Raw genomic sequence first — 22,699 nt, 5'->3', positions numbered from 1 at the left:
GCAGAAATTATACTACCTTTATGAATCTAGATTTGGCATCTAGTTCTGCTGGATCCCAAGCTATATTGGGATCAGAGGTAATGATCTGGCAAATGCCACAGCCAGATCATCACAGTCTCAGAACAGTCATAGTCTGTTGGTCTCCTACAGACTACAGCCAAATGTTACGCTCTAAATTATTTTAGTGGCAACAATCTTGGCATGGGCAAGTCATGAACAAACTCTTATCAGATAAAGCCTGTAATTCAACACCGGATGTCTAGTATGCATAGGAACTGTAGAGAGGAAGTTTTTCTTGCTTGCCTCCACATCGGACAGCCATCTTACACACTTGTTCCTGCTGGGGCAGATGACTCTCCTGTGTGCAAGAATTGAAAAAAATGTTTTAAAAATTCGGCCTATTTTAACCGAATGTCCTTATTATAGACATGAACGTGTTTTGTATTTTATTGCTTTTAGTCACCTGACTGAGCCTTATGCACTCAGTCAGATTTTTCTCTGACAATGTCCGATTTTTTCTGTCAGCTGTTTTTAATATTAGTATTAGTAATGGCCATATGGTGCAAGGAAGCCTAAGGCTTATGCTGCACCAGCCCAAAAAAAAAAAAAAAAAAAACCAGCAAAATAATAATAAAATTAAATAAAATAAATACTTAATAAATAATAAAAGAAAAGGAAATGGACAATCTATGCACTTCCCTCCTCCTGTAGATAATTATCCAGTCTTTTAATTATTTAAAGCCTTTAATTATTTTTAGTCTTATTTAAAAATGTATCTTTTATAGTAGTAATGGCAAATAATGCAAGGAAGCAAGCTTGTATAGTATGCCAAAAAAAAAATCACCCATCCGTTCCCTCCAAACATTTGTCTAGTTCTCCCTTGAATTTATTCAACCGATCCACTTCCACAACAACAGATGGAAGCCTGTCCCAACCATCCTTCCTCATCTTGAATTTATGCCGCCTCATGTGTGGTCCCAACAAGTGGAAGAATACCATTAACATCCAGCTTACTCAATCCATTCAAGGCTTCAAACAACTCAGTCAGATCTCCCCGCAGATGCCTGGTCTTGCGACGCTGCAATTTCCAGAACTGAAGCCTTTCTAGGTAAGAGCACACTTTTGTTCCTTTCACCAATCTGGTTGCCCTTCTCTGCACCCATTCCAGCAGATCCACATCCTTCCTAAAGTTGAGGCCTCCAGACCTGTATACAATGCTCAAGTTTTGGCCTAACCATGACCTTATACAAAGGGATAATCTCTTCTGTATTCCTGCTAGCAAAGTTTCTATATGTCATTGACAAAACATTAGCTCTCCTGGCTGCATGTCTGCACTGCTCAGAGAATTTCATGTCAGACTGCACAATTACCCAAGTTCTTTTTCATTCTCCACTACCCTGAATGTAGTATCACATGGTTGATAAGTTACTCTGGATTACCACTACCCATGTGCAGTACCTTGCATTTGTCAATGTTAACGTTAAACTTAGACTGCCATTTTTCAGCCCATCAACCCAATTTTCCTAGAACTTGTTGCAATAGCTCACCCTGATGACTGCTGTTAACCACCCTGCCAACCTTTGTATTATCTGTAAACTTAGACATTATACCACTGATATTCTTTTATCATTATACCATTTGACTTAGTGACCTCATTTTTTACGTCACTGAAATCTTTTCCTTGACCTGGTTTTGGTGAATTAGCCTTACTTGCTAATGTGCCAATAAAACTTAAACCTAAACTTTGTGAATAACTGCTATATTATTAATAAAACAAATATATATTTTTAAACTATTTGTATTTCTTATACATTATGATTTTGCACAGGTAGTTTGAAGAATCATTTTTTAAGCATTGTTATGTATGTTAATTAAAAGTGTTGTTTAGATATTACTGCTTCATTATTTAATATTATCATTATATAATGAGAAATATCAGGCAAGTTTCACACTGCTTGATATTTGTCATCTGACTGCTAATTTGGACCTTTATGCATTCTTTTACCCTACATAACTTTAATATATTTCATAAATGTTTTTGTTATTATTTTCAGTATTATTCAGAGTGGCACATTTTATTTTGACTTGTTAGGACTTGTGATCATAGAAAATTTACCTGGATATCTCTCAACTTTGAATTATTTATTCAGACACCTGATTTGGTTCACAACAGTATATTTATTTATAATTGTGGTTTTTTTGTAAAATATCATTTACTTTCAGTTCATTTTGTTTAACATTGTGCTTTTCAGAAACACTGTGATATTAATCAAGTACTGACTGTGTAGCAGTCCTAAATATTCTTCCAAGGAAGATACTTAGTATGGTTCCATTAACTTTAAATTGTTGCACATCTCTATGGATATTAAGTAATTTGCATTATTATTTTTTAAGAAATTTATTATAAATTTCAATATTTTTTTCCCTTAGAATGATAATCCTGTGATATATCTTCCTCTGCACCGCAGTCACCTAGACTACATCATAGTAACATTTGTTTTGTGTATGAATGATTTGCGAGCCCCACTTGTTGCAGCTGGGGATAACTTACTTATTCCATTTTTTGGGTATGTACTGAATACATTTCATACATTGGTCAAATTTAATGATAATTTTAAATTACTTTGTTTTTAAGTGCACCACCTGTATAATATAGTTTTATTATGTAAATAACAAGTACTTTCAATATTTAATACAAACTAAAAAGAAAGCACCATTTATATTTATCTTTACAGTCGTTAGATTTGTATTTGAAAGTATTTAATATGAATACAGTGGGATTGATTATCTGAACCAATCAAGGACCTGGCAGATAGTGCCACCTGCTTGTTTTGTGTCTATATCAGTTTATTTTATGTCAGTTAAAAATAATTTAACAATAAAGAAAGTTTAACATGCAGAAAATGGGAACTTAATTTGGCTTAGTGGCATTGGAGGTTAAATTTAAATGTGAAGTGACATCTTTTTTTTTTTCTTTAAAAACAACTTATTTTACTGTTTTTGAAATAATGGTATGTCACATTTGCAGTTCTGCCATTATAAAATATAGCAGCACAAATTTCAAACTTCTTGTGTTTTTTCCACAAGTATTGTTTGTTCATATTTGGACTTCTTTTGCTTGAAATTTTTGAAATTTTGCTGTCACAGGAAAATGCAATCATTATTGCAAATAACAATAGCTAAATTTATATTCTCATTTGGTTATTTTTAAATGCCTTCAAATTACTACATATTGGGGGGTCAAAAAAGATTTGTATTCAATTGGAAGTAGTTGTGATAGAAAGATGAAATTTTTCGTCTCCGAAATCAATTTTTCATCAATGAAACCCTTGAAATCTGTACAGCAACCACACAAATTTTGGTGTCAATCTGACAATTATTTTTTTATTATTATTTTCTTATTTTCTTTGCAGTGCTAAATGAAGTGAAGTGCCACAATGGATAAAGTGGAATACAAATCAGTGATTCGGTTCATCTTTCTGACTACCTTCAAAAGGACTGCTGGAGAAAACACCCAAAACAATCCATGAAGAAATGATCGCTGTTTATGGAGAAGACTGCCCATGTTACAATGTTGTTGAACATTGGTATAAATAGTTCAAATGAACCTCAGTGCATGATGAAGAAATCCCAGGATGCCAAGCAACTGCTGTAACAAGAGTGTTGCAAAAATTGAGGCATTAATACTCAAAGATCACCATATTAGCATCAAAGAACTATCTGCAAAGCTCCAAACTAGGGTAGGGTTTGTGAAGAACAACATCATCCATCAACAATTGCATATAAATAGTGTCTGATAGATGGGTTCCCAGACTTCTGATCCCTTACCAGAAGAAGAAAAGGGCACAATGTGCACATGACATGTTGTCAATATGCCAAGAAAAGAAAGAGCAGTTTTTTCGTGGCTAGTCACCACGAATGAAACTTGGATCCATCACTGTGATCTCAAAACTAAACAAATGTCAAAGCAATAGAAGCATACAGTCACCTCTCCAAAAAGTCAAGGGTACAACCAAGTGCTGAAAGGTAATGCTGTCAGTTATTTTGGGATCAGCATAGTGTAATACTAACTGACTACCTTCAAAAGGACTGTATACTGTGATGGCAAAGTATTATTCCAACCTCCTCCTAAAACTACATGCTGGTATAAAAAAAAAAGATGGGAAAGCTGTCAAAAGGTGTGCACCTGCATCACAATAATGCCCCTCTGCATTCCTTGCGAGCTGCAGTGAGGTGTGCCCACGAATGTGGATTTCAGATATTGCCACATCCTGCTTATTCCCCTGACCTTGACCTCGAATTTCTTCTTCCCGCAATGAAGTTCTTTGTGGAAAATACTTTGCTGCTGATGATGAGGTGATTTCTGCTGCTGAATCATAGTTTGAAGGACAGTCAGTGTTCTACAAAACTGGCCTGTGGAAGTGCATTAAGAGGTGGAAAAAATGTGTGATTTTGTATGGTGACTATGTTGAAAAAGTGTAATACATGGTGTTTGTTTCAACCTTCTATCATAACTATTTGAGTGAATCCAAATTTTTTTGAACCCCCCCCCTCGTATTTTAAATGTGTTAGAGTTAAACAATACTATGATTTTTAGTGTTTCTCACCAAACCATGGAATAAAACGAAAGATGAAAAACCCAAATTTTTAAAATATTTAATATTTACAATAAATTTATTTACAAACAAAATACCATATTACTGATAGTAATTTTAAAATAAGACAACTGTGATATACAGGATAACAAAATACCGAATTTAAAATGCAATAAAATATACTAGGTTAAAAGCGCTAAAATACTAACTGAAGCTTTCAAAGGCTTCTGCCTTCTTTCTCAACAGTGTAATTTCTATTCTGCGGTGCATCATTAAATACCAGCAGGTTCACGGTGCGTCTCACGTGAACGTGTACTGTTCCCGTCAGAACCGGAAGTGGCTCGGGAGCATTTCAGGCAAAAACGTTCATCCCCTCCAAGGATTACCACCTCAAAGAGGGGATGAATGCGTGTGCCCCTATCTCTATTTATATTTTTCTCAGTAGAACTAATTCGCAAGCTCTCGAGCCACTTGCGGTCCCACAATCTATGCGCCCGATCAGTGATGACCGCTTCATCTGGGGAGATTTGATGTTGCTTCTCCCAGAAATGTTCAGCTACGGCGGATTTACCATAGTCTGCATTTCTTATCGCATTTGTGTGCTCCCCCAGACGATCTTTGAGACGCCGTTTTGTTTCTCCCACATAACACTCCCCACATTCCGGGCATTTAATACTGTATACGCCAATAGCCACCGCATACATTCCCTACTATCCGGGTTTATCTGAGCGTTTAGCTCGCGTATTAAGGAATTACCAGACACGTTGTGTGCAGCTCCCAGGCAGGAAGCTGCATACAATCGTGTCACAGGTAAAGGACCCTGTCTTAAATGAAAATATAAGTGGGGGCGCAGTCAAGATAAGTTGTGGGAACTACATTTTTGTTGCTGCAGTTGCAGACCAATATTAGTTATAAAAATCGTGTGTGTGTATGTTGCATATGTGTGGAGGTGTTTTCAAAAGACAGAATTGTATGATAGGACTTTTAAATGTGATTTTTAGTGAGGGGAGATGATTAGCTGTACAAGGTATATGGCTGGTTTTTAACTACCAGTTTGGAAGTGGAAACTGCTGCCACAAAGGGGTTAAGGACTTAGTTGACTGGGATTAAGATCAAGAATATCACACAAATTAAAAATCATTGTTTTCATTAAGAAATGACTCTGATGACAGTAAAGTGCGTCACCTAAGGTCAGAGAATTGGGGTGCCTCCGTAGCCAGGTGGGAAGGAGCAGCAGTGCATAGCACACGCTTCTTGATTAGACCGGGGTTTGAGCCCGTCACCACCAAATACGGAGGATGTGGAAAGGTCAAGGAATGACCACCGCATATTCCCGAGCAATATGGCCTTAGTTGCTAATGTTCCAAAAAACCAAACATCAAACAAACAACAGGGAATTGGGCATGGTTTGGTTGTTGAGAAGCCACACTACATAAAGAATAAAATTATAATTTATGATGTGGAGGACATTATAAACAAGAATGAATTTTTACAGCAGTTATACCCTTAAACCATTAGCTTCTTTGGACTCAGAGGAGGTACCCATGAACTGGAGGTGTGCAAATGTGACCCCAATTCACAAAGGAGGACAAAGGGCAACACAAGTAATTATAGACCTGTTAATTTAACTTCTGTTTCAGGAAAATTAATGGAGGCACTGGTTAAAGAAGCACTGCAGAATCTCATCTACACAAGACTTCAGTTATAGCTTGGACACAGCATGGTTTTGTTAAGGGAAAGTCTTGCCTGACCAATTTGATTGGATACTATGATGTGGTCACAAAGGAACTGGATGCAGGGAATAACTTTGATATCATATATTTGGATCTTAGAAAGGCTTTTGATACTGTTGCACATGGAAGATTGCTGAACTGAACAAATTGCAGCAGTGTGGCATTGGAGGCGAATTGCTGCTATGGATAAAGGGATGGTTGAGTGGGAGAAGACAGAGTGGTAATCAATGGACACTGCTCATTGTGGACTAATGTTATTAGTGGAGTTCCTCAATGTTCAGTGTTGGGTCTATTGTTGTTTTCTGTATTTATAAATGATATTGATGATGGTATATCAAGCTTAATGTCCACGTTTGCAGACGATACAAAGGTTGGCAGGGTTGTTAACGACACTAATGACAGTACGCTGCTGCAACAGGATCTAGAAAAGTTGAGTAGATGGGCTGAGAGGTGGCAAATGAAGTTTAACATTGACAAATGTAAAGTACTACATATGGGAAGCAGTAACTCCAGAGTGACGTATCAACTCTGTGATACTATACTGACAGTGGTAGAGAACAAAAAGGACCTGGGGGTAATTGTGCAGGCAGATATGAAGTTTTCTGAGCAGTGCAGATGGTCTGCAAGAGTAGCTCATAGTGTCAATGATATATAGGAATTTTTTTAGCAGAGATAAGGAGTTGATTATCCCCTTGTATAAGGCAATGGTCAGGCCACACCTTGAGTACTGTATACAGGTCTGGAGGCCTCATTTTAGGAAGGATGTAGAGCCGTTGGAACGAGTACAGAGAAGGGCAACAAGATTAGTGAATGGAACAATGGGTTGCTCTTACGAAGAAAGGCTTAAATTTTGCAAATTACAGTGTCTGGAGACTAGGCACCTGCGAGGTGATCTGATTGAGGTGTATAAAGCTTTGAATGGTTTGAGCCTGCTCAATGGGATGGGATTCTTCCTCTTGCTCAGAATAATCACTTGAGAGGGCATAAATTCAAATTGAGGAAAGCCAGATGTAGGATAGATGTGCAGAAGTTTGCCTTTAGCCAGCTGGTAGTTGGTTGATGGAACAGACTTCTATCCTTTGTTGTGGAAGTTGATAGCCTAAATAAATTTAAGGCTGAGCTGGACAGGTATTTGGAACGAATGGAGGGGTGAAATGGGTGCGGTTTTTTTTTTTTTTTTTTTTTTTTTTTTTTTGGCTGATGCTGCATAAGCTTTCTTGCATCATATGCCTCTACTAATGCTGAAAATGCTAAAATGCTAATACTCCAGGAATTTGCAGGTATTAGCTGACTAAGGGGAGTTTGATGAACAAGTAATAGTGCATTTCTCTGTATTGAATTAATGAAGGTTACAAAGGAATTTGATTATTGAAGTTGCACCAAGCATTGGGGATTTTGTTGTACAAACAGGCAAGAATTTTTCTTTTATGAAAGTCATATACTGTATTTCCAAAGATTATTTATAAAAATAAAAAAAAAACATTTGAGGAACTGATATATTTTATTGCACATATCACATTATTTCTGGTTGTTTGTTCGGGGATTTATTAGGTGCATCGGCAACTATGGCCATAGTGCGGCAACATTACTTCTAATTATATTTAAACAAAAGCATTTTATTATACACATTTTATAATATCATACATACTAAGGTGAACCCAAAATATTTTAATCATCTCGAAATTCATATGCAAAAATATTATTGTAATGCATCTTTAAAGAACAATAAGAAAATAGAGCAATAAAAAAAAAAAAAAAGCAAGTTTTTATTCATCTTCAAACCTGAAAATTCATCACCACTGCTGTCATCCTCATGGTCACTGCTGCTGTCTGATAGTGAACTGTCATTCCCATCAAACTGTGTGGATTACTGATGCCATACTTCTTAAGTGTCTTCACAACTGTCTCTGTCTTTACTGCATCCCAAGACATTTTTAGCCATTGGTAAACTTGAATTTGTTGGTCTCTTAACATCAGTAGGTGTTAAGTTGTTATGGTGACTTCATCCATTTAGTTCATTCTTCTTTCATGAAAGCTTTAAAAGGCTTGTTAATAGAAACATCCAGTGGTTCTAGTCGGCCAGTAAGTCCACTTGGAATTACAGCAAGTTGTGTTTTTAACTTTTCCACCCTCCACTTTATTGGCCTCTGTTTTATGTGCATGAAATTGGTCCCATATCAGTGGGGCTGGTTTCTTGAAGTCCACCAGAATGCTGTGACCACACTTTTTATAGCCATAGTTTAACTCCATCTTCACTTCACCCCTTAGGATGAACATGGACAAAAATACCTGGTGGAAACTTTTTACTTTTGTAGAGTTTTTCACCTGAATATGGAGAGGTGGAAGTTTCATTCCATCAGCACAAGCCAAGACAGCAGTATAGTGTGTCTTTTTGTGGTCTTGATGTCTTTACATTTATTTATTTTGTACCTTTAACATCCACACTTCTATTTGAGGATATATTAAATTCATTCATTCAATGTCCTTCATCCATATTACCAATTTCCCCAGACTCATAGTTTGTGCTTCCTAGCATTATTTATAAATTGTGGAATTCCAGTATTTGGTTTTCATATTGTCCTGGTATTTTCTGGGCTATCCTTGCTGATGTTCTCATAGCCATTTTGCTTCATAAATCTGTAACACCAACTTGTTGTGGCACCAAAATAATCAAGTCCCTTTGCTGCTGACCTTATTTTGCCTCCAAAATGATTGTTTTCGTTGACACAGATTTGCAGTTCCTCTACTCTGTTACCAGCTATTCAGTTCTTTCTCAAGCTCCATCTATTTTGGTGTTGGTTGACAAAGGTTATGCTTGTTTTTTATTGCCATACTGAGTTTATCCTCTTATTTCAGCCACTCCCAGATTATCTATCCTTGGTGGCCACAATTTTTTTTTCTGCAGCTCCGTTTCCACATTCCTCTGCACAACTGACAACTCATAATTTGTGGCCAATTATTAACATAGTGCTAATTGTCTGGCAGCACCAAGTGTCTTCCCCAATTCTTCATAGTATCTCTGCAATGCATACAGTTCATTGTAAAGGCCAGATTGTGTAAGTGTAGTTTTGCAGTGTAGTGTTAGGTTGTGTTGTGTTCATCTGCTCTCTTAGCCATAGGTGCTTGGAAAAGCAAAGCACCCACTTATTCTGCAAACCAAGGACATAATACATGGTTTGACAAGCACTGCATGTGCAGAATATTTGCTTCTCATATACACATGTATACATGCAACAAACTGACATTTTGTCAGCATATGGATGCCTAAGTCCTCAGAGATGCTGGAGTAACTGTGTTAGCACACAATTATGTAGAAGGAGAAAATGTTTATTGTACAGTTGGTCGTCGACTTACGACCGACTTCCGTTCTGACTGACAGGTCGTAAGTCGATCTGGTCATATGTCAGCCATATATTTATTAACAGTATTTTTTAACCTTTCTAATCTTTTTATCATCTTTATGATTTATTTTTATAATCTTTTATTTTTCATTTTAAATACAGTAATGTTTTTATCTTTTACTTAGCGATACTGAATATACCTTCGTTTCTACGCCTAGGCTATCTCTCTCTCTCTATGAGGTTAAATTCAAACGTTCTCTACATTTTAATTGGTTTATTATTCATACTGTTTATAAAAAAACAAAACTACAATCTATAATTATATTGTACATAATGTACTGTAAACACAAAAATACAATCTAAAATTAATGTAAAAATTAATACAAATGAAATTTACAAAATCAATTTTCAATCTTTGCTTGTGCTGGGTTGTGCATCGTCAGGGCCATGTTCTTGGGTTGAGGTAGGAAATGTTTATTTATAGAGACATTATGCAAAGAAAATCTTTTTTTTTAAAAACGCTTAAACCACCCAGTACTAGCCTGAAAATCTTCTGTGTAATCGTCTCCGGCGCGTGATTTTAAACTGAAACAAACTTCTAGCCTTTGCTTGCACTGTGTGAAGGCTCATGGGTGTATTTTTTTGTATTAAATCTTCCATCCACATAAACAACAATTTCTCCATTTCATGGATGGGTTCCTGTCGTTGTTTGGTTAAAATTGTAGACTTAATAAGTGCAGAACCTTTCACAGCTTCCCGAATTCTTTCTTTGTCCTTAAGTATCGTCAATACCGTGGAATGTGATAACTTCAAGTCACATGCTATCGTATTCACTTTCTTTCCGCCTTCATACTGCTGGATAATTTTCATTTTACACTCTAAATCAATAGCTTTCCTTGACTTTTTAGCTGGCGTATATGTAGATGAAGTCATTTTCCTTTTACTAAACATTTTATGCGTATTTCAGTAGAATTTTAATTAATACACCACACGCAACAGATACTTGAAAGCGACTGGGTGTATGTGAGAGAGAGTGACTGGGTGTACGTGCCTGGTGCTGTCTTCAGGCCTCCCGTCATCGATTAATTAATTTATTATTATTATTTTTTTTTTGTGGTCATAAGTGCGGCCAGTCGTAAGTCGCATAGGTCGTAAGTCGACGACCAGGTGTATTATATATGTGGGATGTGCAATATACAAGGGAATTATCAGGTAATTACAAAAAAAAAAAAAAAGCCTGTTCACATCAAACAGAATGTATGAATTATTTTGCTCCACCCCACCCCCTATTTTTTTCCAGTTTGTGTTCTACCATGCTCCTACATTCTGCAGATGTAAATATTTTTTTATACAAATACATAAATTCTTCACTTTTGAGCTTTAGTAGGTAATACCAAAATAGAAGCTTAAGTACAGAATACCGTGTTGCATATCTCTCTTGCTCTCTCTCTCTCTCTCTCTCTCTCTCTCTCTCTCTCTCTCTCTCTCTCTCCCCTTCCCCATTTTTTTTATTGTTTAGTATTATTTTATTCTGAATTTTAAAATGAAAACATCAGCCTTCCTGTTTCAATAGGACTTTGTTGAGAGGACTTGGAGCATTCTTTATCAAAAGGAGACTTGACTTAAAAGAAGGAGAAAGAGATTTGATTTACAGGGCAGTACTCCATTCGGTAATTCATGTTTTTTATAAATATAAACTTTCGGTTAAGTTAATGAAATAAATTTTATAATATCTATAATATGTTATTTTAGTCATAATATAAATTGGCACATATATAAAATAGCCCACCAGTGGATTTTTGAGTGACTGTTTGTTGACCAGAGCAACCCACTGGTGGGGATACCTGCTACTATGAAGCATTCTTTTTGCCTATCTTATGTCTGAAGAAAAACTGCTTCATCACACTCTTTGCCCTTGCAGACAAGTTATAGTTTATGCAAAAAGCACAGGGAAAAAAAGTGCAATTTTTTATTACAAAACCTGCATGTCTTGTTTTTATGTGTTACTAAACGTTTTTGAAATTCAGTGTTATCAAAGTGGATTGGTAAAAGTCCAAATCTTTTCCATTATTTGACTGGAGGACCAGTACAGCACACAGAATCGACGCAGTCCACTGCTCACCTGTCTCAAGATCCCTCTGCGGCTGAAGACACCAGTGATCATCAAGTCAGACTTGACTCTACACATCTCCTGAACCTGACACCAGCGGCTGCGACCTCGGAGACAAACACACCGGACATGACTATTGCTGCAGCATGCTGCCAAGGCCATTGACTTCCCCATACCAGTGTACTCTTGCATGGTACTTTCTTCCTACTTCCTGGGAGGGAGAGGTTTGTTTTCTCCTCGCCACCCCATTTTCTTCCCTCTGGTGGGGCATGGGCATACCTCACTGACCATCTGGGGTTGCCTTCTATATTGACCCCACCTTTGTCTTCCTCCACTCTTCAGTCTCCCCACCCTCTCTCTAACTTTGCAACTGCATCAAAATTATTCCAAACCTACACTCAAAAACTTTAGTCAGCTGGGCAACAACCCTATTACCATTTGGCCTACCCCCTTTCAGCGTTGGTCTTGGTGCATTATAGCCTTAGTAGCTAATGCGGCAATAAAACCAAAACCAAAAACCAAACTCTTTCAGTGTAAATTATAATAACTTTTTTTTTAGAGCCTAGCCACTGAAAACTCAGGAAACTAGGTGGTAGGACCTGCCAGAGTAAATATGAATTACTGGGTTTACCTGGTCTGCCTCCACGGGGTCAAGTGTGGGCAACAGTGGGTCCCATTAGGAGCCCAATGGCTAAAAGGCCAGATAAACAATGGTACAAAACATTGCACATCACAATGTCCATACACTTTTAAACCTGTGGCCCTTTACAGTGTACCATATCACATGATCACATATACTAAACGGAGATGGGGGGAACCCCTGGTGCCATTTGACCCGAAAACACTTTATACTATCCGATTGGAGTACAGTATATCCTGAAATATCACTTTATTTCAGACTTTTACAGCTCTGATACAGTAAATCCTAGAATTTAACATTTCGCATTGATAAACACTGATAATCTAGCTAGATTATCTTGTAATAAAGAGTAAAGTGGAGGGGAAATTGTCAAAGATAAATACAAGAAAGGCAACTGGGGTGGATGGAATCTATCCAGTTATATTAAAGGAGGCAGCAAAGGAAGTAAGCAATCGGTTAGCCATAATTATGAGAGCTTCCTTGGACTCAGGGGAGGTACCCACAGACTGGAGATGTGCAAATGTAACCCCAATTCACAAAGGAGGATCAAAGGCTGACACAAGTAATTGTAGACCTGTGAGTTTAACTTCTGTTCCTGGAAAATTAATGGAAGCACTGGTTAAAGAAGCACTGCAGGATCATCTTGACAAGAATTCAGTTATAGCTCAGACACAGCATGGTTTTTGTTAAGGGAAGGTCTTGCCTGACCAATTTGATTGGATACTATGATGTAGTCACAAAAGAATTGGATGCAGGGAATAACTTTGATATTATATATTTGGATCTTAGAAAGGCTTTTGATACTGTTGCACATGGAAGACTGCTGCACAAATTGGAGCAGTGTGGCATTGGTGGCAAATTATTGCTATGGATAAAGGGATGGTTGAGTGGCAGAAGACAGAGAGTGGTAATTAATGGACACTGCTCATCATGGACTAATGTTATTAGTGGAGTCCCTCAGGGTTCAGTGTTGGGTCCATTGTTGTTTTCTGTATTTATAAATAACATTGATGATTGTATATCAAGCTTAATGTCCAAGTTTGCAGACGATACAAAGGTTGGCAGGCTTGTTAAGGACGCTACTGATGCTATGCTGCCTCAACAGGATCTGGAAAGGTTGAGCAGATGGGCTGAGAGGTGGCAAATGAAGTTTAACATCGACAAATGTAAAGTACTACATATGGGAAACAGCAACCCCAGAGCAACGTATCAACTCTGTGGCACTACACTGAGAGTGGTAGAGAATGAAAAGGACCTGGGGATAATTGTGCAGGCAGATATGAAGTTCTCTGAGCAGTGGAAATGGGCTGCAAGAGTAGCTCATGGTGTCTTATCAATGATATACAGGAATTTTTCTAGCAGGGATAGGGAGGTGATTATTCCCTTGTATAAGGCAATGGTCAAGCTGCACCTTGAGTACTGTATACAGGTCTGGAGGCCTCATTTCAAGAAGGATGTAGAGCTGCTGGAACGAGTACAGAGAAGGGCAACAAGGTTAGTGAATGGAACGAAGGGTTGTTCTTATGAAGAAAGGCTTAAGTTTTGCAAATTACAGTGTCTGGAGACTAGGCACCGGCGAGGTGATCTGATAGAGGTGTAGAAAGCCTTGAATGGTTTGAGCATGCTCAATGCTGATGGGATACTGCCTCTTGCTCAGAATAATCACCTGAGAGGACATAAATTCAAATTGAGGAAAGACAGATGTAGGATAGGTGTGCGGAAATTTGCCTTTAGCCAGCGGGTAGTTGGTTGGTGGAATAGACTTCCATCCCTTGTTGTGGAAGTTGATAGCCTAAATAAATTTAAGGCTCAGCTGGACAGGTATTTCGAACGAACGGAGGGGTGAAGTGAAAGGGGTTTTTTTTGCCTGATGCTGCATAAGCTTGCTTTCTTGCATTATATGCCTCTACTAATGCTAATAATCATATTTGCAAATTCTTTTCCATTATCTGGCTAAAAGTACCGTAAATGCTCCAAATATAGTGAATATGTTACCGAGACAACTTTGTAGGGATAGTAGATATATTCCACTATGCCCTTGTTTAAAAAGTGAATAAAGCAAGAAATTATCGTTGTTTGCCTTTGTGCACTGCCCAATTATCACTTTTCTGATTTTTAAACAGGCATAGGAGGATACATTCTCTGTATCTGAAAGTTGTGGGTAATGTGAAAAGGGAAGCAATGATGATTTCCTGGTTCATTCACTATGTTGATTTTTAATACAGAGAATGGGGAAATATATCTTTTATCTCTGCAAGCTTGTGTGTTACATATTCACTGTAAACCAAAAATAGTGATTATGTTACCCAGACAACCTTGTGGGGATCACATATATTCTTCCCCCCACTCTTGTTTAAGAATCAGAAAAGTGAATGACTGTGGAACATTTTTTGATATTTCAAGACTACCATTTCATTCATGTTAATGTGACTGAAATATTTCCTTCCTGCACTTTCTCCATGAATTATATTTGTTGATAATACAAGAAAAAACTTAGCATTCCTTCTCACAATTGATATCTTACTACTGAAAGTTGTCATTACACTTCTGATTTATAAACAATTTTTTAATTGACACATGAATATAATCTAAAGATGCAGTAATATTCTCTGCTAATTATATATAAACTGTATTTGATAGAAATAAATTTTTGATTTGTAAACATCTTTGGTGGCACCTACTAAAATTTGGCCTGTAGTAAAATCAGTTTGTCACGATTTTGCAACGTGGAAATGATGTCATTTGACGTAATTTCTGCTTCATAACAAAGAAAACGGAGTTGGAAGAGGTGATTACGCAAAGGATCATAGGAGGTGATCTTGAATGTGCTCAGAGCTGGCATAAACCAGCTGGTTGCAGAAAAACGTTTATGATTTGGGGGATACCACTTAAGTGGCTTTAGGCTAACCATTGCCACCCATGGCAGAAACCTTTTTGTAAACAGAGAAATGGATATCTTGCAAAATTTAAAGTAAAGTTAAGCATTTGAAGCAAAGGATCGTGGGAACAAAAGATCATGGGAAGTGATCTTGGATATGCTCAGAGATGGCATAAACCAGCTTGTTGTGGAAAAAACCTCTAACATCTTCCAAACATTGATTCGGTAGAGTAAGTAGCAGGCGTGAACATAAATTACAATGTTTATGATTTCAGTTCTAGCTGTTCGAAATTTAGTAGGTGTTCTCAAAGATTTTTACACAAAACATCTTTCGTGTGTATAGCATACACATGCAATTTAAGTGACCTTGAATAGCTAATTACAATGCAAAAAGCAACATGGAACTTCTGTAACAGTGATGTACTTTTACTTTCAAATAATTTGTTATATTGCAGTAAGAAACAAATCATGTTTTGCAGCGCAGAAAAGATATGTGGAAACTGGAAGATCATTCTCTCTGTTGCATCAGTGTCAATTCATCAGGTGGAATGATCCACTGGTGGCTCACTGCAATTTTTGACTGATATTCTCTATTTATTCATTACCACATTATGCAAAATAAGGCAGGAAAATTCTCTAATGTTATTTTACTTTTTGAATTTGCAAAGGAACTGATTGTGACAGAGGCAACATCAAACTTGCAATAACATGCGTGACCATTACTGAGTTGTATAGCCCATTACATCAGTGAAAACCCACCAATGAATTGCTGCAATTAATATTATCTAGTGCAAAAATTACTGTATTTCTCTGATTCTAAGACTCACTTTTATTTCCCCTATAAACTTCTCTAAAAACAGGTTGCATCTTACAATCACAGTTTTTTTTTTTTTTTTTTTTTTGAATTTTCCTGTGCATTGCACAGCACCACACATTTTGTTTTTACATGGAAACCCTGCTTCCAAGTGTGACCGTTATCGCATTCTCCAATTCCATTGGAGAATAAAGTGCTGTGGGTGATTTCACGTGCTTTTGAAATGTGAAGCCACTGTTATTTCATTATAGTGGAGTTCACTCAGAGAAAACTAGGAAGTTTTGTTTGTATCTTCGAAAGTACGTAAATGGAGTTACTGTATTTGGGTAATTTTGATCCCTTATTGCACATTAAAATGTCAAAAATATTGCACTATGAAGCCGCATTGAAACGAAAAGTTATTGTGTATGCAAAAGAACATGGAAATAGAGCTGCGGGTCAACATTTTGACATTAGTGAAGTAAATGTTCATCATTGGAGAAATGATTGCAATTCCATATTTTCGTGCAAAGCAACTACCAAGTGCTTTACAGGGTGGGGCCTAAGAAAGAAAGCTTTCCACAAGTTGATGAAGCTGTGATACGTTTTGTAACAGAGACACATGCAAAAGGATTACCCATCACTCGACAAGCCATGCAATTGAAAGCCGGAGAAATTGCCAAGTCCCTTGGAATAGAGAAAATAATTTTTAAAGGCAGTCGCGGCTGGTGCGACAGACTCGTGTTGTGGTGGATTATCGTTAAGGCGCCGAACATCTATCTGTCAAAAAATTCCTGCAGACTTTCAACAGAAGCTGATTAACTTTCAGCGACATGTGATGAAATTAAGGAAAAAAAGAAACTATATGAGTTTAGTCAAATTGGAAATGCTGATGAAACTCCAATCTTCTTCGATATGCCTCGAAATTACACAGTCAACGCTAAATGTGCTAAAGAAATCAAGATTATAAGCACGGGCTACGAAAATCTGCGTATCACTGTGATGCTAGGCATCACCGCTGATGGTCGAAAGTTGCCGCCATATTTAATTTTAAATAGAAAAACCATACTGAAGAATGAAATTTTCCCCAAAGATGTTATTGTGCATGCACAAAAAAATGGATGGATGTCGGCAGAGCTTATGAAAGACTAGCTAAATGTTGTGTGGAATAGACGTCCTGGAAGTCTTCGTAACCCACCTAGCATGCTAATACTTGATGCATTTCATGGACATTTGTCCGAACGTGTCAAAAATAAAATCGTCCAAAAACGTGGTGACTTGGTTGTGATTCCTGGTGGCATGACTAACGTTGAGTCAACAAACCATTTAAGGATTACTTGAAAAAGGAATATGAATCCTGGCTGTTGACCGACAACCTTCTACTGACACTTTCTGGAAAAATTAAGAAAGCGCTGGCATCAAAATAGGCAGAATGGATATCAACAGCTTGGAAGCTGATCCCAGAAAGAATAGTAAAGCACTCTTTTAAAAAAATGTTGCATCACCAATGCTCTTGATGGCTCAGAAGATGATATATTATGGAATAATGAAGATAATGATGGCTCAGAAGAATCTGACCCTGGATGTGAAGTAGACTCTGAAGTAGATTCAGATGCAGATATCAATGGCTCAGAAGATTCAGAAGGAAGTTATGAATAACAGACCTACTGATAAATACCGATACTATTGTTGCTAGTAAATTGAATTCTATTATAATAAAAATATTTGTTAGATTTATTTTAGTGTTTTATTTTATTTATTTATTTTTTCTTAGAATCAAAGCTTTTTTCTGAAATTAAGGTGCGTCTTACAATCGATGGCATCTTAGAATTGAAGAAATACGGTAATATTAATTAAGCACTAATTTTTTGAAATTCCAATAACTTTCATGTTAGAGTCAAATTCATCAAAAGGGGAAGGAAAACATTTCCAGTAGTATGGATGAATTTCATAAAAATGCACTCACCTGTGTCATGTATTAGGGGAAATCAATTTTGCGAAATTTAGGGTTCTTGTGAAAGTGCCCTAGTTTACAACACTCCATAAAACAAGCAACTTATCTATATTATTGTATTGAATTGTTGTACATTAATTGTTTGTTTGGAATTGTTTTTAAAAAAAAATCAAAGTAAGTCTCTCACAGTCAGTTCCTTTGCAAATTCAAAAAAGTAAAATAACATTAGAAATTTTCCAGCCTTATTTTGCATAATGTGGTAATGAATAATTAGTGAATATCAGTCAAAAATCAGTTATTCGGGTGACACTCAAGTCAAGTGGACCCAATTTCGGCAAAGTCTGGATGGTCTGTTACAGCCAAATCCTCTGCCTGCACCTTCACAATGGTGGGACTATTAGTAATCCTGGGTATAACCCCCATGCACAAGCACACTGTTGGGTGATCCTTGACCCCTGCTTATGTTGGTTCATACCCAGGTGTGAACCAACATAAGCAGGGGTCAAGGTGTGGCGCCCAAACCACATGGAGGAATGCCGACCCTCTGTGTTACCAGGCAATGCTAGGTGGTAGATGACTATCATCAACTAGTGCAATACCACCACTTTGTTTATTGGAGGCTTGAAGTGGTGGAACCCATGTTTAGTCTCCAGAGCTAAGTTCCGGCCAACCCTTCCCCATTTCTTCCATCGTGCAGTATGACTGATGACTTTTGAGGTTATGATGGACATCATGGCGAGATCCAGTCTTCCTTACATTTCGAGGGTACAGCCCTAAAATGGAGTTAGCAGGCTGGCCGCTAGTTAGTACACCGGACCGAATGTATTGGCAACTCTTTAGGAGGCTTCCAGATCAGCTAGAGTATAATCTAGCTACCTCTACTCTGCCAGAGAGTGGATGTCAGAAGGATTTTGATGAATCTCGATGCTAAGAAAGTTCCAGGTCCTGGTGGTATTTTTCCACTTGTTCTCAAAACCGGTGCTCCTGACCTTATTCCTGTTCTTTGCTGCCTTTTTTTTTCAGTTTTTTATTCCAAAGGTGTTTTTCCATCTGCTTGGAAATTTGCTCATATCCAGCCAGTTCCTAAAAAGGGTGACAAATCTCTCCCATCCAATTATCATCCCATTGCAGTTACTGCTACTCTTTCTAAAGTAATGGAGAAATCAATTAACCGCCAACTCTTAAACTACCTAGAAACTTTCTGTCTGATCAACGACTGCCAGTATGGATTCTGTCAGTGTCGATCCACTGCAGATATTTTGGCTTATGTTACTCATTTATGGACAAATTCAGTGGAAAAGTTTGGTGAAACACAAGCAGTTGTTGCTCTTGACATCTTAAAGGCTTTTGATCGTGTTTGGCATAAAGGTCTTCTAAACAAGCTTCCATCTTATGGTTATCCCATTTTCTCTCTGATCGTTCACTGAGGGCGATGGTAGATCGCTCTGTCTTCTAACTTCTCCACTAATGCTGGTGTCCCCCACTGTTTTCTCTTGTATATTAATGACCTTCTTCCATTGAAATCCTATCCATAGTTTTGTCGATGATAGCACATTGCATTCCACTTTCCATTTTGAGGCGCCTTGCCCTGGTCAATCAGCTTCAACTTTTAGCATTAGCATTAGTAGAGGTATACGATGCAAGAAAACAAGCTTATGCAGCATTAGCCAAAAAAAAACTTGCCCCCATTTCACCCCTCCATTCGTTCCAAATACCTGTCCAGCTCAGCCTTCAATTTATTTAGGCTATCAACATCCACAACAAAAGATAGAAGTCTGTTCCACCAATCAACTACCCGCTGGCTAAAGGCAAATCCACACATCTATCCTACAACTGCCTTTCCTCAATTTGAATTTATGCCTTCTCGTGATTATTCTGAGCAAAAGGAAGAATCCCATCAACATTAAGCAAGCTCAAACCATTCAAGGCTTTATACACCTCAATCATATCACCTCGCAGGTGTCTAGTCTCCAGACACTGTAATCTACAAAACTTAAGCCTTTCTTTGTAAGAGCAACCCTTCGTTCCATTCACGAATCTTGTTACCCTTCTCTGTACTCATTCCAACAGCTCTACATGCTTCTTAAAATGAGGCCACCAGACCTGTATACAGTATTCCTGTATATCATTGACAAGACACCATGAGCTACTCTTGAAGACCATATGCACTACTCAGAAAACTTCATATCTGCCTGCACAATTACCCCCAGGTCCTTTTCATTCTCTACCACTATCAGTGTAGTACCACAGAGTTGATACATTACTCTGGGGTTACTGCTTCCCATATGTAGTACTTTACATTTGTCAATGTTAGACTTCACTTTCCACCTCTCAACCCATCTGCTCAACTTTTCTAGATCCTGTTGCAGCAGTGTTCTGTCATTAGTGTCCTTAACAACCCTGCCAACCTTTGTATTGTCTGCAAACGTGGACATTAAACCTGATATACCATCATCAATATCATTTATAAATACAGAAAACAACAATGGACCCAACACTGAACTCTGAGCGACTCCACTAATAACATTAGTCCATTGATTACTACTCTTTGTCTTCTCCCACTCAACCATCCCTTTATTCATAGCAGCAATTTGCCTCCAATTTGTGCAGCAGTCTTCCATGTGCAACAGTATCAAAAGCCTTTCTAAGATCCAAATTAAAAAAAAAAAAAAAAAAAAGGTCAAGTGCAGCCATTATCAACCCACTGCAGGATGGAAGCCTCCTCAACAATTCATGCTGGGGTAAATGGACCATAATCTGCCACGCTGGTCCAGTGCGGGTTGGCAGATCGACCGTATTCAACAGTCAGGGGCTTGAACCCCGGTTTACACAAAGAGCGTGTGCTACTGCACTCCTGCTCATAACCACTCGGCTACGGAGGCCTAAGATCCAAATATATGATATCAAAGTTATTCCCTGCATCCAGTTCCTTTGTGACCACATCACAGTATCCAATCAAATTGGTCAGGCAAGACTTCCCCTTAACAAAACCATGCTATAACTGAAGTCTTGTCTAGATGATCCTGCAGTGCTTCTTTAATCAGTGCCTCCATTAATTTTCTGGTATTCTCTTCCGAATACCGGAAGAACAGAAGTTAAACTAACAGTCTATAATTACTTGTGTCGCCCTTTAATCCTCCTTTGTGACATTTGGACTCAGGGGAGGTACCCAGTCTATGGGTACCTCCCCTGAGTCCAAGGAAGCTCTCATAATTATGGCTAAGGTAAGGGTTTGTTTACTTCCTTTTCTGCCTCCTTTAATATAACTGGATAGATTCCATCCACCCCAGGTGCCTTTCTTGTGTTTATCTTCAAAAATTTCTCCTCCACTTTACTCTCAGTTATTACAAAATCATCTAGCTTACTGCCAGAGTTTAATTCACCTCTGGCATTCCCCTCCCTGAATAACTCCTCACGTGTGAATGTAGATGCAAAATACTCATTTAGTTTGTTTGCCACCTGAGCAGGATCATCAACAGTTGAACCATCAATATCCAGTGGATCAATCTGATTCATCCCTTTCCTTTTAGAGGTTTCATAGGTAAAGAACTCTTTGCTGTTTTTTGCTTCCTCTGCATCTAAAAAACTTGGTTTTCTCTTTTGCTCTCGGCGTTACTTTTCGTCCAAACAGTTGTTCACTTTGTACAAATCACAAATGCGCCCTACCATGGAATATTGTTCCCACATCTGGGGTGGTGCCCCCAAAATCTCTCTCAGGCTTCTAGATTCCATTCAGAAGAGGACAGTTAGGTTAATTAATGACTTATCTCTAACAAACTCTCTCCACTCGTACTGTTTCTGCTGCATGCATTTTCTACAGATACTTCCACGGGCACTGTTCTTTTGAATTGGCTTCTGTAATTCCTGCTCTCTTTCAGAACAGTCCGAACATGTGCTACCACCAGCCAACATCCATTTACTGTCCAACTTCAAACTCACGGAACCAACTTTTCATCTTCCTTGTTTGTTCATTCAACTGCCATTTTCTGGAACAACCTTCCTTCATATGTATTTCCTGAAAATTAGTTTACAGAAGTTCAAGTCTAATGTCAGCAGATATCTTCTTTCGTCTTCTCAACCTCCAACCCATCCACTGTACTAAGTACTATAGGTTCTAATACCTTTCGTGTTTGGGGTTTTCATAAAAAAAATAAAAAATAAAAAAGTGTTTATGGCAGGATCTTTTCATTTTCATAAAAGAGCTAGTTAATGTATAATTATTGTCATTTCCTTTTCCTGCCATACCCATCAGAAATGGCCTCTGAATAATTATTACCTAAGTTTTAATTACCTCACTAGAAACTTGATTATATAAAACACAATTAATGAAAATTCATAATTTCGCATCATTAAAAATTTTTGAAATTAACATTATAGTTATATGTGCTTTACCTTGTTACTGAATATATTTGATATTAATTTTTTTGCAGTATATGACTGAAAGCTTACGGGAAGGACATAATTTAGAAATCTTTATTGAAGGCAGCCGATCTCGTAGTGGAAAGCCAGGGTGTCCCAAAACTGGACTCCTGTCGGTTGTTGTTGATTCATTCATAGAAAGTAAGTTAAATTTTGAGCCTTCCCATATTTTCTAGTTTTAACTGTGTATGTAAGAACTGGAAAAAAAAAAAAAAACTCATGTACCGAATTATAAT

General features: G+C 37.6%; 1 protein-coding gene across 1 annotated transcript in view; it reads left to right on the top strand.

Moving 5' to 3' along the window:
- The window catches only part of LOC150089683 (glycerol-3-phosphate acyltransferase 1, mitochondrial-like), a 226,456-nt gene that overhangs the window by 105,076 nt on the left and 98,681 nt on the right, over positions 1-22,699 (top strand). The window contains exons 9-11 of the mRNA XM_090368730.1: positions 2,431-2,567; positions 11,243-11,339; positions 22,475-22,604. Of these exons, the coding sequence (XP_090224856.1) occupies positions 2,431-2,567; positions 11,243-11,339; positions 22,475-22,604 (364 nt within the window). The remainder of the gene's footprint in view (positions 1-2,430; positions 2,568-11,242; positions 11,340-22,474; positions 22,605-22,699) is intronic.

Source organism: Mastigoproctus giganteus, chromosome 2 (assembly GCF_048544385.1).
Source record: "Mastigoproctus giganteus isolate SK-2022 chromosome 2, ASM4854438v1, whole genome shotgun sequence".
Taxonomy (NCBI): domain Eukaryota; kingdom Metazoa; phylum Arthropoda; class Arachnida; order Uropygi; family Thelyphonidae; genus Mastigoproctus; species Mastigoproctus giganteus.
The sequence above is the reverse complement of the archived record's forward strand: the minus strand, read 5'-3'. Positions and strand labels throughout refer to the sequence as shown.